Source organism: Orcinus orca, chromosome 8 (genome assembly GCF_937001465.1).
Source record: "Orcinus orca chromosome 8, mOrcOrc1.1, whole genome shotgun sequence".
NCBI classification, from domain to species: domain Eukaryota; kingdom Metazoa; phylum Chordata; class Mammalia; order Artiodactyla; family Delphinidae; genus Orcinus; species Orcinus orca.
This window is the reverse complement of record NC_064566.1, coordinates 90,839,786-90,855,139: the sequence shown is the minus strand read 5'-3', so window position 1 is coordinate 90,855,139 and position 15,354 is coordinate 90,839,786. Positions and strand designations below refer to the sequence as shown.

General features: G+C 39.7%; 1 protein-coding gene across 11 annotated transcripts in view; it reads left to right on the top strand.

Moving 5' to 3' along the window:
• Nucleotides 1-15,354, top strand: part of USP28 (ubiquitin specific peptidase 28) — a 56,960-nt gene that overhangs the window by 36,486 nt on the left and 5,120 nt on the right. For 7 of the 11 annotated variants that reach the window (XM_033434558.2, XM_033434562.2, XM_033434561.2 and 4 more), the window contains 11 exons: nt 1,436-1,531; nt 4,522-4,701; nt 6,719-6,936; nt 7,902-7,972; nt 9,377-9,605; nt 11,462-11,656; nt 12,261-12,400; nt 12,562-12,747; nt 13,750-13,845; nt 14,530-14,708; nt 14,811-14,889. In XM_033434558.2, the coding sequence (XP_033290449.1) occupies nt 1,436-1,531; nt 4,522-4,701; nt 6,719-6,936; nt 7,902-7,972; nt 9,377-9,605; nt 11,462-11,656; nt 12,261-12,400; nt 12,562-12,747; nt 13,750-13,845; nt 14,530-14,708; nt 14,811-14,889 (1,669 nt within the window). The remainder of the gene's footprint in view (nt 1-1,435; nt 1,532-4,521; nt 4,702-6,718; nt 6,937-7,901; nt 7,973-9,376; nt 9,606-11,461; nt 11,657-12,260; nt 12,401-12,561; nt 12,748-13,749; nt 13,846-14,529; nt 14,709-14,810; nt 14,890-15,354) is intronic. The other 4 variants (XM_049713218.1, XM_033434563.1, XM_033434566.1 and 1 more) reach the window with 2 other exon arrangements.

The following is a 15,354-nucleotide window of genomic DNA, read 5'->3' as shown; positions in this document are numbered from 1 at the left end:
TTGGTTTTGATGAAGTCTAATGTATAAAGTGCCCTTTTATAGTTTGTGGTTTTTTGTGTTCTAATTAAGAAATCTGCCAACCCAAGGTCACAAAGGTTTTCTTCGATATTTTTCCAGAAATTTTGTAATTTTAACTCTTATGTTTATGTCTGTGACCCATTTAGAGTTCATTTTCATATATGGTATGAGGTAAGGGGATTTTTTTTGCAGGGTGCGTAAGGCGGCATGCGGATGTCCAATTATTCCAGCATCATTTGCTGAAAAGACTCTCTTTTCCCCCATTGAATTACCTTGGTACTTTTTTCAAAAATTAGTTGAACTTGTATTTGTAGGCCTTTTTCTGGAGGTTTTATTCTGTCTATTGTATAATCTTATGCCAGTGCTACATTGTCTTGACTACTGTGATTTTTTTTTTTAACATCTTTATTGGAATATAATTGCTTTACAATGGTGTGTTAGTTTCTGCTTTATAACAAAGTGAATCAGTTATACATATACATATGTTCCCATATCTCTTCCCTCTTGCGTCTCCCTCTCTCCCACCCTCCCTATCCCACCCTTCTAGGTGGTCACAAACCACCTGACTACTGTGATTTTATTGTAAATCTTGACATCAGATAGTGTAAACCTCCCATTTTGCTATTCTTTTTAAAAAATTGTTTGGGCTATTCTGATCCATTTCTGTCTAAATATTAGAAGCAGCTTGTCAAAACCCCTAATAGCTATTAGGATTTTGATTGGGACTGTGTTGAACCTATAGATCAATTTGGGGAAATTGACATCTTAACAATTTTTAGTCCTTCAATCTATGAATATGGTATAGCTCCATTTACTTGAGTCTTTGCTAATTTCTCTCAACAGTGATTTATAATTTTTTATGTACAGTTCTTGAACATATCCGATTGTTTATCCCTAAATAATTATTGCTTTTGATGTTATTATAAGGCTTTTTAAAAAACTTTACTTTTGTTGTTCTTTACAAGTATACAGAAATGCAATAGATTTTTTTCCTCTTTCTTTTTAAATTGACTTTGCATCTTTTGACCTTACTAAGAAATTCACTTATTAGTTCTGATGCATTTTCGTAGATTCCTTGACTTTTCCTATGTAGATGATCATGTTATCTGCAACTAAAGGCAGCTTTACTTCTTCCTTTTCTATCTGTATGACTTTTACTTCTTTTTTTTACCTTACTGCACTGGCTATGCCTCCAGTAAAACATTGAATAGAAGAGGCAAGAGTGGGCATTCTTGGGTTGTTCCTGATACTAGGGGAAAGCTTTCAGTCTTTCACCATTAAATATGATGTTAGCTCTGTGTTTTCATAGATATCCTTTGTCTGATTAAGGCAGTTTCCTTGTATCCCAAGTTTGCTGAAACTGTGTCATTAATGTTTTTAAATATAAATTGTGTTTGTGGGATTATTATTTGCTTAGGTACATGTACAGGAGCAAAGAGCTTGTTCGAAGTAAAAGAGAGTGTATTCGAAAGTTGAAAGAGGAAATAAAAGTTCTGCAGCAAAAACTGGAAAGGTAAGTCATAGACAGCTTTGTACTTAGAAATGTGAAAGATAGAGTAGGATATTCAAATCGGATAATTTGCTTTTATCTAAAAATTCAGAGTTTTAAGTATTAACTAGTGTTATTTTATAAAATAGATAAGAAAAATGTGTTTCTAAGTGTGAAACTGTCTTTAAGATGTGCAGTAGTAGTCCCAGGGAACATTAGTGTCCCAAGTCACACAATTGGCAGTGTACTGAAGGGCACCCAAGTTCTGATTTCACAGCTCTTTACTTTTTCTGCTCTCCTTGCCATCTTTTTCACAAACTCTAATCGCTTTGTCTTGGGAAAGCAGTTTTGAGGTGCCTGGGGAAGGTAAAACAATGGTGTTCTCTCTAGAGTGGTGCTGACTCAAACTGAAGGCTTGTATTTGTGACACATACCAAGTCCTTTCTTCTGTGGAGGGATCTTTCCCTTTTTGTTCATCTGTTCTGCAATGACTGTTTGTGTGGACTCGCCACGTGACTTCCTAAGGAGGAGTCATTGTCATTTCTCTCTAGTAGAAGAGAGCCCATTGATTTAATGTGCAGGAAGGAAATCATAAGTACACTGTCAGTGGCTTTTCCCCCTTTATCTACTTAGCATTTTTGCTGCTACCACCCCACGTCTACCCACTTCATTGCTAGCTCAGTAATTTCCCTGACGGGCAGAACCTTCCATACCAGCCCGAGAAAGACCCTGTACCCATAGGTGCCCCTCTCCAGCTCCCTCTCTCTCACTTAGGAAGAACTTATCCAAGAGGTATTATGATCCATCATCTAGTTGTCTAAATACAGACTTAAGCTGGGGATTGATTCCTCACATACTCCTGGAAGTGACTTATGGGACTTTATACCTGTGGCAATATTTTACTTTTAAGATTTTAGTGATACTTTGTAAGATTGGAAAGTTCTGTGTTTATACAACCAGATATACGTGATGCATTATAGCTCGAAAATGCTCGATTTTCCAGTAACCAGCAAGGCATTCTGGCTTATTTAGATTTTAAAATAGTGTACAGGAGCATTTTCTATAGTATGATACTACTTTCTTTTTAAAATAAAGTGACTTTTAAAATTTCAGATAATTTTACTTGGGTAATTTTTTTAAAAATTGCTTGTCTGTGTGTGACATAATCCTGGGAATCTATACAAGACACTATTAATGGATACCATTAGGTGGTAGAAGTGAGATGGGGTGGATGGCTTTTGTGGTTTGTTTTACACATTTTTGTAATTGTTTTCTTACCAGGTGCATGCATTACTTTTACTATTTAAAAAAATAAAAATGTTCACCATTTCTTCTATAAGGTACTCTAATATTAAAAATAAGATTTCTTGTGTACAGTGTAGACATCTTTTTTGAAACTACTTTTGCTCTGATTCTACTAAATTAATACAAGTGCTGCATTGTATGAAGTAGTTGGTCTAAAGGAATTCAGAAGAAGAACAGAAAAATGATTGTCATAAAATTGAAGATAAGTTTCTTAGAGAAAATTTTTTCCTGAAATTTTGTAGAAGTATCACGTTGAAATGCAGCAAACCTGAGAAGAGTTACAGATGTAAAAGAATGACTTAAAATCGTATGAGATTATCAATGCTGCAGTGCCAGTAAGAAGATGTTTCTTTTGGTCCAAGCCAGTGCTGTATTAATAACTTCTTTCAACAAACACTGAAAGCTTAAGAAGACATGTTAACCATGTCTATGGGATAGACAAGAGGTTTAGTTCATGTACTGTAGGAGTTCAGAGAGGGGAGATCTTCCTTTGGCATTTGGGGGCATGGCATATGGAGGGGAGACTTCATGGAGAAAGTATATCTTGAAAGACCAGCTGAGTTTAGGTAAACTGATAGCTGCAATTAAGCCAAGGAAATAGGAATGTAAGGAATGGAACAGTTCTTCAGAGTTCTTCTAGTTTTACATATTTAATATCCTTTTCAGTGAAAGCTGTAACTCTGTGTGGCAGGCAGATCCACAGGAGAAATCATTCTAATTCTCCTTTCAGTTAGAGTAGCGGAAGTGTCTTTGCTGCATACCCTCTAACGTGGTTGATTTTGAGTCGCATTATATTTTTTTTTATTTCATAGTGTCCTTTTTGATATAGAAACAGACAATTTTCCTTCTTCCTAGTTTTATGCCTGTTTCTTTTTTCACTTTCTTTAGAGAAATGTGAAGTGACTCTATTCTTTTATAAATGGAATCCCAGGATTATAGTTTATCTGTACCAATGAGTCAGCTTAATTATGTACCATTTAGACTGTCTTCCGCAGTGAGCTGTAGAATTCACTGAAGTAAATCTCTTTACTGAGTGTAGCATGTGCTAGTAATGGCAGAACATTGGGTATTATTAAAATAATTAATTAGTTGTTTTGGTTACATATTGAAGACATTTATTATTTACTAATCCCAAAGAAATCTTCAATAATTTATTCCTGGCCTGGCCTGTTGAATGAGTATGTGAATAATAGGGTACGTAGGACTCAGGCAGAAGAAAGATTTGCGTTTTCTTATCTCTGACCTTTGTCAGTACCTACTTCCCATTTCCAGATTTCTCTCTCTCATTTTTCCTAATTGCAGAGTACTTGATCTAAAGGGCAGCAGAGAAGAAACCGTTGGATACTAGTTCACCAGCATTATTTTCAGATTTGAGTAATGATAACGTATCCCTTTTGCTTTAAGAAACAATTTACTTTTATGACAAGAGCCTAAATGTGATATGAATCAAGAGGAAGCATCACTGGCGTGGCTTTGACTAGGAGCCCATTTTAAATGCTTTTTGCCCAGTGTAAAAATTTAGGTTATTGTCAGTTTTCACTGTTGTAGTTAGAGAACTTTTTGCTCTATAGATTAACATATTAAATATTGTATGGCATTTAGGAATAAGCCTTTCCATTGACTCTTCAGAAAATAATGGATCTTTTGTCAGCGAGCCTGGAAATACAAGGCAGCCTTGGCAGTAGAGTACCATTGTCTCTGCCTCCTAGGTATGTGAAGTACGGCTCGGGCCCGGCTCGGTTCCCACTCCCGGACATGTTGAAATATGTTATTGAATTTGCTAGTACAAAACCTGCCTCAGAAAACTCTGCATCTCAAAGTGATGCACGCATGACGTTACCACTTTCTTCTGAGCACTGCCCGGCTTCTGACCTGATATCCAAGGAAAGGTAATGCAAACAAGTTTTAAAAATAGTATGTAATGGGTTTTTTGGTTTAATTTGAACTGTGCACCATCTTTCCACCTGATTAACACTCACCCCGTAAGAGCTCAAAGGCCGTGAGCTCTTTGTCTTAAAGGGAAGGATTTTGCCAACTGTCACTTGGGTGAATTTTTCATAATTCCCACCGGTGCCTTCGTCTTGCCCACACGATGGTTGGGATTATTTCAGAGGCGTTTTGAGCTGTTTGGAATAGTGTTCGTTCTCCAGCAGGCCCAGCTTGCTTTGAGCTTGCTATAAGCTAGGTGCCACAAAAGACCTTCCTCAGAGGAAACCTCAGCCCCTGAACTTCTAAAACATCTCATTTTCTCGTTTGCTGAAGAAGTGTGCATGACTAAGTAAACATCAAGGGAAGGGGAACTTACAAATAGAAAATTAAGATATGGACAAGACCTGGCTGGAAATCGAAGAGGACAGCCTAGAGGGGTTTATCCAGTAAAGAGACAGGGAGGCCACGTCACGTGAGCCCTTGATTCTCTTGCGGCTCAGCTGTGTACAGCGCCCTCTGTGGCCTGGAGGAGCCACTGGGGCCAGCGCGGATCAAATTTGATGTGTGGGTCCTGGGTAACAAAAACACTAGAACGTATAGAAAAGGTTAGACTCTGATGTTAAAAAAACAAAACAAAATAATCATTCTTCCAGCTCCCCCCGCCGCACGCACACGTATTAATACTCATTCATTGATGTGTGTGCAGAAGTGCCTATGTGGATAGAACATACCAAATGGTAGGAGTGATCATCTCCAGGGGATGGCATGAGGCGGGGGGGGGGGGGTTCTTTTACTTTTATACTCTACCTATGTTTTTTTTTTTTTGGGCTTTTGTAGAATGTTTTTATGTCCTTTGTAAAATATAAATGGTTTTAATTTTTTAAAAGTGGTTTAATCTGTTTAATAACATAAAATAGGACTGCCTATATTAGATTTTTAAAGTGCTCTGTGTGTGTGTGATCTTTTCTGAGATTGAGATGTCTGCTCGCTTGCTTATGTTGGGCTTATTTTTCCATATGTATGGGTCCTTAGGGAAAAGAGGTTTTCTCCATTACTCTGTGTATGGGAGAAAGGCAGGTGGGAAAGGGAGAGAGGGTTGCTTTTAAGTCAGAGGTAGGAAGTTTATATTCTTCAGTTTTGGTGTGAAACAGAAACCTAAGTACGGTCACGGGCTTAGTTTGTATTCCTGCTGGTTTGTCTATGTGCAGTTTGTTTGGCATTAGTTAATTAGTAGATAAATTAACATTTACTTTACATACTTTATTCTCGGTTTACAACAATGATGTAAAGAAGTTAACATCCCACATTTCATAGCTGAGGTATTAGATTACTTGCCTGAGGTACTAACTTTTCCTTGGGTATTTGGCTAAGGCGCGGTAGAGCTGAGATTGTCTGCCTTTAAGTCCTGCACCCTGTGCTCTCCCAGGGGGCCACCTATTTGCATTCCTGTGAGTTGGATGTTGAGCTGATACTATTTTTCTTCTGTGTATTTTGTTCCTGCATCTGTCTATCCATCTCACTTTAGTCAGTTGCATCTTGGAAACACTGTAGTTGATTCCTTGATTATTCCAGTCCCAATCTTCTCTTCTCCATGTTCCTTCTCATCCTTTCTTCATGAAAAGGCAAGTGGTTAGAGAGCAGGAGGCATAGACTCTTAAACCCAGGCGGATCTGGGTGTAAATCCCTCTCTGTCATTTACTAGCTGGGTGAACTTGGATACGTTGCTTTATTTCTCTAAATCTTAGGTTTGTAGTTGGTAAAATAGGGATGGTCATAGTACCTGCCTCATGAGCAAGTTGTGTTAAATGAGATGATGCATGTAAAGGAAAGGTTTGGCTCAGTAACTCTGCAGAGTAAACACTCACTAAGTTATAGGTGTGCTTCTCCACGTAGCAGCTTGCTTTAGAAAGTGCATTAATTTAGGCCAAGGCGTATTTTGGAAATCATCATCTGAGCATGTTTTTTATCTTCCTTCAGTACAAGTAAAGAGAGCACGTCTCAAGATGCTGAAAGTACCTTTTCTTCTGAAGGTTCTCTACACAAGTCTAAGGTGGCGAATCAGCCACTTACACCTTCCCGATCTTCCATGGAAATGCCCTCACACCCAGCTCCTCGAACGGTCACAGATGAGGAGATAAACTTTGTTAAGACCTGCCTTCAGAGGTGGAGGAGCGAGATTGAACAAGATATACAAGGTTGGCTCTTTCAATGCTTCCCAGCTACTCTGCCTTTTCTGTTTGTTTGAATATGTGGAAGTTAGGTACCTTGGGTACATGTCCTGCCGTTGCCATGTATACTGTTGAATTTTGGGGATTGTGACCTCTTTGGTACTTTTTGTTCCCTGTGAGATTGGGTCACACACGTCTGTTTTACAACCATGAAAAGATTCCCCCCCCCCCCGGATTCCCTCCTCAGAATTTCTGGGGAATCCTGGGTAGCTTGGACACTCATGACACTTAGCTTTGGCTGAGAATTTTCTGCGTCTGCTGACTTTCTTTTCCCATAGTTTATCTGAACTCTGGCTTCAGTTGACCCAAACTTAGAATTTTGTTTTCCTGAACTACCACTTTTAAAGTCTTTTCCACATGAAGTATGCTTTACTGAAGGTTAATGAAGCAAAGACTATGTGCGTAATGCGCGCAGTGTAAAATCGTATTGCTCAGATTCTGTTCCGAAAATCCTTTGGCCTCGTTGTCTTGTTGCTCAGACTTCCCCTCCTCCCCTTCTTTCTCCTTTTATCTAGGGAGCAGTAAATAAAGAAATAATACAAATCTAGATTCCTCCCAGGTTCTTATTCATAGAAACCTGGCCCTGCCTTTTGTTGTGCCTTCTCCTTTCAGGTCCTGTCCCTGGGACATATATTGTACACCCAAGTGCCCCATTAAGGTCTTTTTCTAGAAACTGTTTTCTCTCTAAGAAATTCTGGTGTGAATTATAAGAGGTGATTTTTTAAAAATCTTAATGTAGTTATATTAAACTAAAAGCCTTTGTAACCTAAAGCTCCACCTACTTTAAAACTGCGTCCTTCTTCGTGGTTCATAGAGTGAAGTTGAACTGGTCAGAACCCCAGGTGCAGAGAAGCAGTACTCTTTGCAGAGCTAAAGCTGCCTGGGTGACGTGTAATGAAATCATTTTAACTAAGTATTCTTTTTCTTAACAGATTTAAAGAGCTGTATTGCAAGCACTACCCAGACTATTGAGCAGATGTACTGTGATCCTCTCCTCCGTCAGGTAGAATGAAAATTGATGGGAAGGTAGTCAAGGCATGTTCTAATGGTGCTAATGGTAGATACAAAAAGAAAAGTTGATGGTTTTCTTTGAAACTGAATGGAAACTTCCCTGAGATATAAAAATAACTTTAGGAAAGAAATAGCTATTATTCTATATTTTAGGCTAAAAAAAAGCAATGTATCTTCTGTCACCAACAGAACCTAAAATGTATTTGTTTTGATTCTGCCACATGGTATTTTTTTCATGTATTTGAAAAGTTTGTCATTAAATATTAATAAAAATTTCTCATAAAATGGTTAATTTAAGTAGTGCAGTGGGGGAAACCTGACCAGGGACTGGTTCCCCATCCTTTCCAAAGTACCATGGTCCTTAGTGATCCTTTGTTTAGCAGCGTGCTTTCAAGCTTTATATCTCTAGTAATTCCAAAAGGGAGGTAGGCAGGGCAGAAATTTTAGTTTCCACATATGTTTTTGTTTAGAGTAACATTCTGGGCATAGAGGGGAAAGAGGCCCCAGTTAGGGGCACGCCCTCCGCTGGCTTCTGTGTGAAAGATAGGCCGCGGGAGGAGAGCTCTGTTTCTAGGGTCACATGGAGGCAAGTTGTGTTGCACAGCAGGAATGTATCATGTAAATCTTGGCTGTTCCCCATTTTCTCTTTTCTATTATTTAAAAAATTTCACCACCAGTAAAAACATGTCAAGGTACTGATTAAATGTAAGTTTACTTTGGTTCGATGGCTGACTTTCTTTCACTAGTACTTACTTGGCACTTAAGCATTGCTCTATTTTCCCCATATTGGGGGAAAAAAAGGCTTTTCACATGTTGAAACAAACAAGTATGTCGTTAAAAGGGTCTTCACCCCCAGATAAGTGGATGATAACTTGCAAGAAGAAATATAGAGACCACGAGACCGACTAATAATGAAATACGCTAACTTAGATTTTGTTAACAAATAAAATAGGCATAGAACAAGATAGCTGCTAAACTTGTTGTAGGTACCAAGTGTGGTAAACATCTTCTCAACATGAGTGTAGTCATGGTGATTCTGTTTTTAGATAAACTGAGTTTGGAACTCGGGGGATAAATAGGTCTCAGTTATCTTTCGTTTTAGATGTATAATCATAGGAGTTTAGAGTTGAAAGAGGCCTCAACGAGGTCATCTAGTTCAATTGTCCGATTTTAAAGGTTCAGGAACCAAGACGTAATTAGGAGATTCCAAGGCTGTGTTTTTGTTAGTTCATCTTGAATCAACAAGATGTTTTGATGTGAACCTAACATCAAACACATGTATAAACAGGCAGTTTTCTGATGTCTGATGGTTGGGTATACTTTTGAATTTTAGTAACCTAAGTCTTGTCAGATTATTTTGCTTAACCTGATGCAGGAATTGCTTTGTGATTTGCAGGTGCCTTATCGTTTGCATGCAGTTCTTGTTCATGAAGGACAAGCAAATGCAGGACACTACTGGGCCTATATCTATAATCAGCCCCGACAAGTCTGGCTCAAGTACAACGACATCTCTGTTACCGAGTCTTCCTGGGAAGAACTTGAAAGAGATTCCTATGGGGGCCTGAGAAATGTTAGTGCTTACTGCCTGATGTACATTAACGACAAGCTACCCCACTTCAGTGCAGGTAAAAACACCTTAACAGAAGCCAGGGGTGGGGGAAATCTGTACTGCTCAGGGAAGGGAACAATCTTGTAGTTTAAAATAAAAATTTTAACTCAGATTTATTATAAAGTAATAATGTATTTAAAAAATACAAATAGTGTAAAGGAGACTAAAAAGGAAAAATAAATTTGCTCTCCTACTTCCGTCCTCGAGCCCAACGAGTATCCATTCTTAGGTTTCATGTGTAGTCTTCAAGAAGTGTTCTATGCAGAGGCTAGATTTTATTTATCGATATCTCTCCCACACCCAATTTTTCCCCCCAAAGGGGATATTTTTCCATTCTGTTCTGCCTCTTTTTCATTAATTGTTTTTCTTAGTGATCTGTATATTTTTATAAATAGAACCAACTTATTCTTTTTAACAACTGCATAATAATTCCATTGCATGGAATATGTATATAATCTGTTAGACCAGCCTCCCATTGACAGACTTTTAAGTTGCCTCTAGTTTTTTTTCTCTTTTAGTGACATTCTTGCACACATATTTTTACACCCTTTGGAGAATAGCTAGATGTTACAGGTGGATTTGCCTGAACAGTTTCATACTTCTCATAATACTAATGCTAAGAGCAATCATAATTATCATTTATGTTGGTACTTTACTCCTTATTGCACACTTTCAAACTTTATTTCTCTAATAACTTATAACTCTAAAAGGGAGGTAGGCAGGGCAGGAATTCTTATCACCCACATTTTCCAGCTGAGGTTCTGCACTTGTCTGGAGTCTTATAGCCAGGAAATATTCTGATTCCAGGTTCTGTGCTGTTTTCCATTTATATTACTCTCTCTTTCTTTCTTCCTTTCACATCTGAGATCATGGAAGGCATCTTCTTTTAGTGTTCAAACTTCACTGTTGCATAAGTAAGAAAACACATAAGGCATTTTGTCCGGGCAGCAAATGATCTTTCTGATTTGTTAGCGTGTGCTTGAGGGATAAGCGATGGAGAGAATGATCACTTAATGGTAACTGATCTTCGTAATTGCGTGTTTGCAGTGTGAAAGCAGGAACAGCTGCTCGTGGGAGTTACTGTACAAATAATTGTGCTGGCTGTTGGTGGTATCTAGGGGCCTTGTTGTTACACGTATGGCTCATTTTTATATTACAGAAACCGACAAAAAGTGGAAACTGTCATTTGCTTAGTGAAAAGACTAGTTAATAGCAACCAGTACATGGATGTGCTATTCTGCTATAGGTTTTTATGTTTTGTTTTGGTCACAGGGTTAGAGATGAGATTTAATATGTCCTTGCTATCCTTGCCATTTTTCATCATAGCCTTTAGTGAACCAGGTATTACTGACCATCTAACCTTTGTATCAGTTTGCTTTCTTATAGCACTTGATTGTGTGAAACTTAAGGAGGTATAAATGTCTTGGAATTCATCTCTAACCGTCTTGAGATGGATATTCTTATCAGTAGTAGGAGCATTGGTTACACTGATAACACTATCTACCTTGAAATATCCATTGGATCTAATGATTTTCTCAATTTGCAAGAAATGTTTGGTTTGTTCTTGCTACTTTGTCACTGATTGGCCTCTATTCCAAATCCTTAGTCATGATCGTCGATTGATTCGTTTAACAAATATTCAATGTGCCTGCCTACTAATATGCCAGGCACTGTTACTGGGGTGCTGTGACTGTTGGCCTGATATTGTCAGTACTTCAGATGGATTATGTACGTGTGTATGTATTTTTCATTAGGAGTAAGAAAAAAAGACAAAGTGTCTTATTTTCTTTCTTTCTAGAAAGGACCTTTGGATTCCTTGAGACCTTTTGCTTGGTGGAACTTCGTTTAAACTCTGTCTTTGTTCTTCCTCAGAGGCGGCCCCGAATGAATTAGATCAGATGTCAGGAGAAGTGGAAGCCCTCTCTGTTGAACTGAAGCATTACATTCAGGAAGATAACTGGAGGTTTGAGCAGGAAGTAGAGGAGTGGGAAGAAGAGCAGTCTTGCAAAATCCCTCAAATGGAGTCTTCCACCAGCTCAGCATCACAGGATTTCTCTTCATCACAAGGTACCTGAGAAGGGCATCTATGCCGGTGATCTGGTGGGATTCATGCTGCACTCCAGTAGCCAGTCCCGTGCACTTCATCTGAGTGAGCCGTGCCACGGTCTGCCCACTGGAGTTCAGATAGAGTTGGTGTTGCACAACCTGACGGCCTAGCCTGTGGCTCTAGACTGTCATTTCTGCTGAGCAGAAGTAAGAGCAGAAAGACGAGCTGCCTGTACTTTCACTCTGTTTAGTTTTTTGCTTATTTCCCAGGTTGCAGGAGAAACTACCTAGGATTAATAGGTAGATTTTATGAAAACTATTCTCCACAGGTGATCTTCCTAACAGATGGTTGTTTGTAGGAAGGCTTCTTGGCATAAAGAAATATGACAGCATCAGGAGCACATTAAACTTTACAGCATCATCAGTGGCTTCTTGCTAAAATAGCCATTTCTTTTAGTCACTAGTTTCTAGGGGAAATTTGCATAGGTTTTTTTAAAAAGGTTTGTTAGAAGGTTTCTTAGAAGGTTTGCACATGAAACTTTGTATCAATCCTGCTTGCCGTTTACAGAGTGTTCTAGAGGGTATTCTCATCAGATGCTAATTCCTTTATGTGGTTCTTTATCAGAGTCTTCAGTCGCCTCTTCCCACGGGGCTCGCTGCTTGTCCTCCGAGCATGCCGTGATCGTGAAGGAGCAGACCGCCCAGGCTATTGCAAACACGGCACACGCCTACGAGAAGAGTGGTGTGGAAGCAGCGTTGAGTGAGGTGAGAATGGCTTAGAAGCCCAAGTGCAAGAGGGGTGGGCTCTTGGCAATAACGACCACAGTTTCTCGCATTTCTGTTATCCTGTGCCTGCTGCATTTAACCAATCCCTCTTTATTTCTTCTGTTTTTTTCTTACTCTTTCTCTCCATTCTGCTGCCACAGCTTAAGGAAGCTGAACCCCAGAAGCCCATGTCCCCGGAAACAGACCTTGCAGAGCAGCCCGAGCAGCCCGCACAGGCTCATGACGCAGAGTCTGCTGCCCAGCCTAATGCTGAGGTCTCTGAAGTCGAGATTCCCAGTGTGGGAAGGATTCTGGTTAGATCTGATGCAGATGGATATGATGAGGAGGTACAGAGATGAGTCAGGGTTTAGCTGTCTGTCGTCAGTCTTGTATTTCCTTCTCACGTGACTGAATATAGTTGTGTGAGGTGTTTGGCAATAGTTACTGTTTTCTCATTGATGTAAATAATGGGCGAGAGGGCCTATCTCAGTTACCACTGTACACTGCTGCCAGTATATATCTACCCAGACCTGTCCTTATGAGGGCCGCTGCAGAGTCCAGATGGCTCAGAAAGGCAGAATTTAGTTTTTTGTTTGGTATTATGAGCAAAGAAATTGCCTTTAGGAGTCTTTGTCTTTGGTCATGTTAGTCCATTGTGTCTCCTCCAAATATAAAGTTTTCAGTTGTCCAGTGAGCAAAAAAACAGATGTGACTTGAAGGTGTTTTTAATTCTGAAGCTTTAGGGAGAAGCTGTAGAATCCCAGGTTGTTCATTGTCTGCCGCCTGTACAGTTGTCACCACACACTAACTGTTGGGAATCCTGTCCTCAGGTTTCTGTTTTTTCCTGTGGGGCATTTTTTTAATCATTGTAAGAGTTTCACTTTATAAAGTGTTATTTGTGTATCCCCTAGTTTCCAGACTGTTTAAAATGTGCTCTTCATCCTAGTAAAACTCCAAAATACTGGTGTATTTAGGATATACACCCAAATTATAGAACTCAGTTGGAACTCTCGCCTCAGACACTTCCCCTCGGAGAGTTGTAATTTAACTCGATTCTGTGGCAGCGCCACAGCGCAGGTATTTTTAGACATACATCTTTATCCATTGGCTAAATTAGAGAGAATATGTAGGAATAGCTTGTCTTGGGCAAAGTCTTGACATTGTGCAGAGGGCCAGGGCTGTGAATGTGTGTAGGACCCGGTGTGTGAGCCTTGCCTCGCAGTGGGTTCCAGCCACGGAGCACGCTGCCATGCTTCCCTGCAGCTGTCTGTTCACCTTTCCTTCATACAGTCTTCTTTTGAACCTTTCTTCTCTCCTTTTTCTCTCTGTTTTGTGCCCTCTTGTGGTAGGTGATGCTGAGCCCTGCCATGCAAGGGGTCATCCTGGCCATAGCTAAAGCCCGTCAGACCTTTGACCGAGATGGGTCTGAAGCAGGGCTTATTAAGGTATCTCTGTTTTTTGAATTCTCATCCTTATACCACAGGTATCATAACACAGGGCAGTAATTTCCTTAGATGCTAAAAAATGGGATTAAAAGGTTTTCATCGAAGTAAAACATAGAACTTCCTTTCCTGCCCAGCTAACGACCCAGCCATCTCACAGCACTGATGGCTTCTCCTCTCTTGGCACTGACGCGGCTTTGGTGTTCTGTGTTACACCTGGCCTGGAGGGCTTCTTGTTGTTCTTAGGAGCCATCTGTTCATAAAGCTGTGAATGGGACCTTGCCTTTGTAATTTGGGGGCCATAATATAAGAATGAAGGCCATGCTTTTTAAGGTACTTGAATAAAATTTAAGGTACTTGAAGAAATTGCATTCATGTCGGTTTTTAAATTTCAGGTCCTTGGTACTCAAGGATATGCCTGAAACAATTAAAACTAAATATTTGTTTTTCTGAGAACTTGATGAGGAAGATGAGTTTCTTGTGAGTATGTCTTTGGTGCCAGAGGAGTTTTATCCTTATGAAATGAAAGAAACTTTCAGATTCCGTAGTTGCCTCTGTCATGTCTCAGTAAGGACTTCTCAGAAGTCTTCTTAGAGTGATGAAAACCTCTGTAGCGCTTAGGCGTCAGTTTCTGTGTGTAGAAGGTCACAGTGTGCGCTTTTCTAACCACAGTTCTGTCTTCAACAGGCATTCCATGAAGAGTACTCCAGGCTCTATCAGCTCGCCAAAGAGACCCCCACCTCTCACAGTGATCCTCGACTTCAGCATGTGCTTGTCTACTTCTTCCAGAATGAAGCGCCGAAAAGGGTAGTAGAGCGGACCCTTCTGGAACAATTTGCAGACAAAAACCTTAGCTATGATGAAAGGTGAGGAGGGGCTACTTCGGTGAACCACCCTTCCTTCTGGGTCTGGCTTGACTAACTCCTCTGAAGGGGGAGCTTTCATTGCTTTCTGAACTTCGTTCACAGGTCAATCAGTATTATGAAGGTGGCTCAAGCGAAATTGAAGGAGATCGGTCCAGATGACATGAATATGGAGGAGTACAAGGTGAGATCTTCTCTTTACGTCTACAAAGCAAACACATTAAGGCCAAACCAACAATTTTATATTATCACAGACTGACCACCCGCCGCCCACCCCCCAAAGAAAGCTGGGTGAGAATGAATGAATGATCTTTTCTTAGAATGGCCAGTTTCTTTATTCCATTGTTCTGTTAGACTGAATCAGCACTTCATTTCTCTTAAATACCCACTTTAGCCCTGTTCTGGGCAGTAAAGTTCTTGAATTCATGGCTTTGGTTTGCTTTAAATAATTTAGTTCTCTAACATTTCTATATCTGAAATTAGATTTTTACACATTAAAATGCATGCATGACTACAGATTTTCAAAAAAGGCATCGTGTTGTAGGAAAGACACTGTCCGGTGCCACCTAAAGTATGTCACCACCCCCACTGAGCTTAGTGTTGTTCTGTGAGGTTGGAATGGCTGTGTCCCTCCGTCTTCCGTCATCTG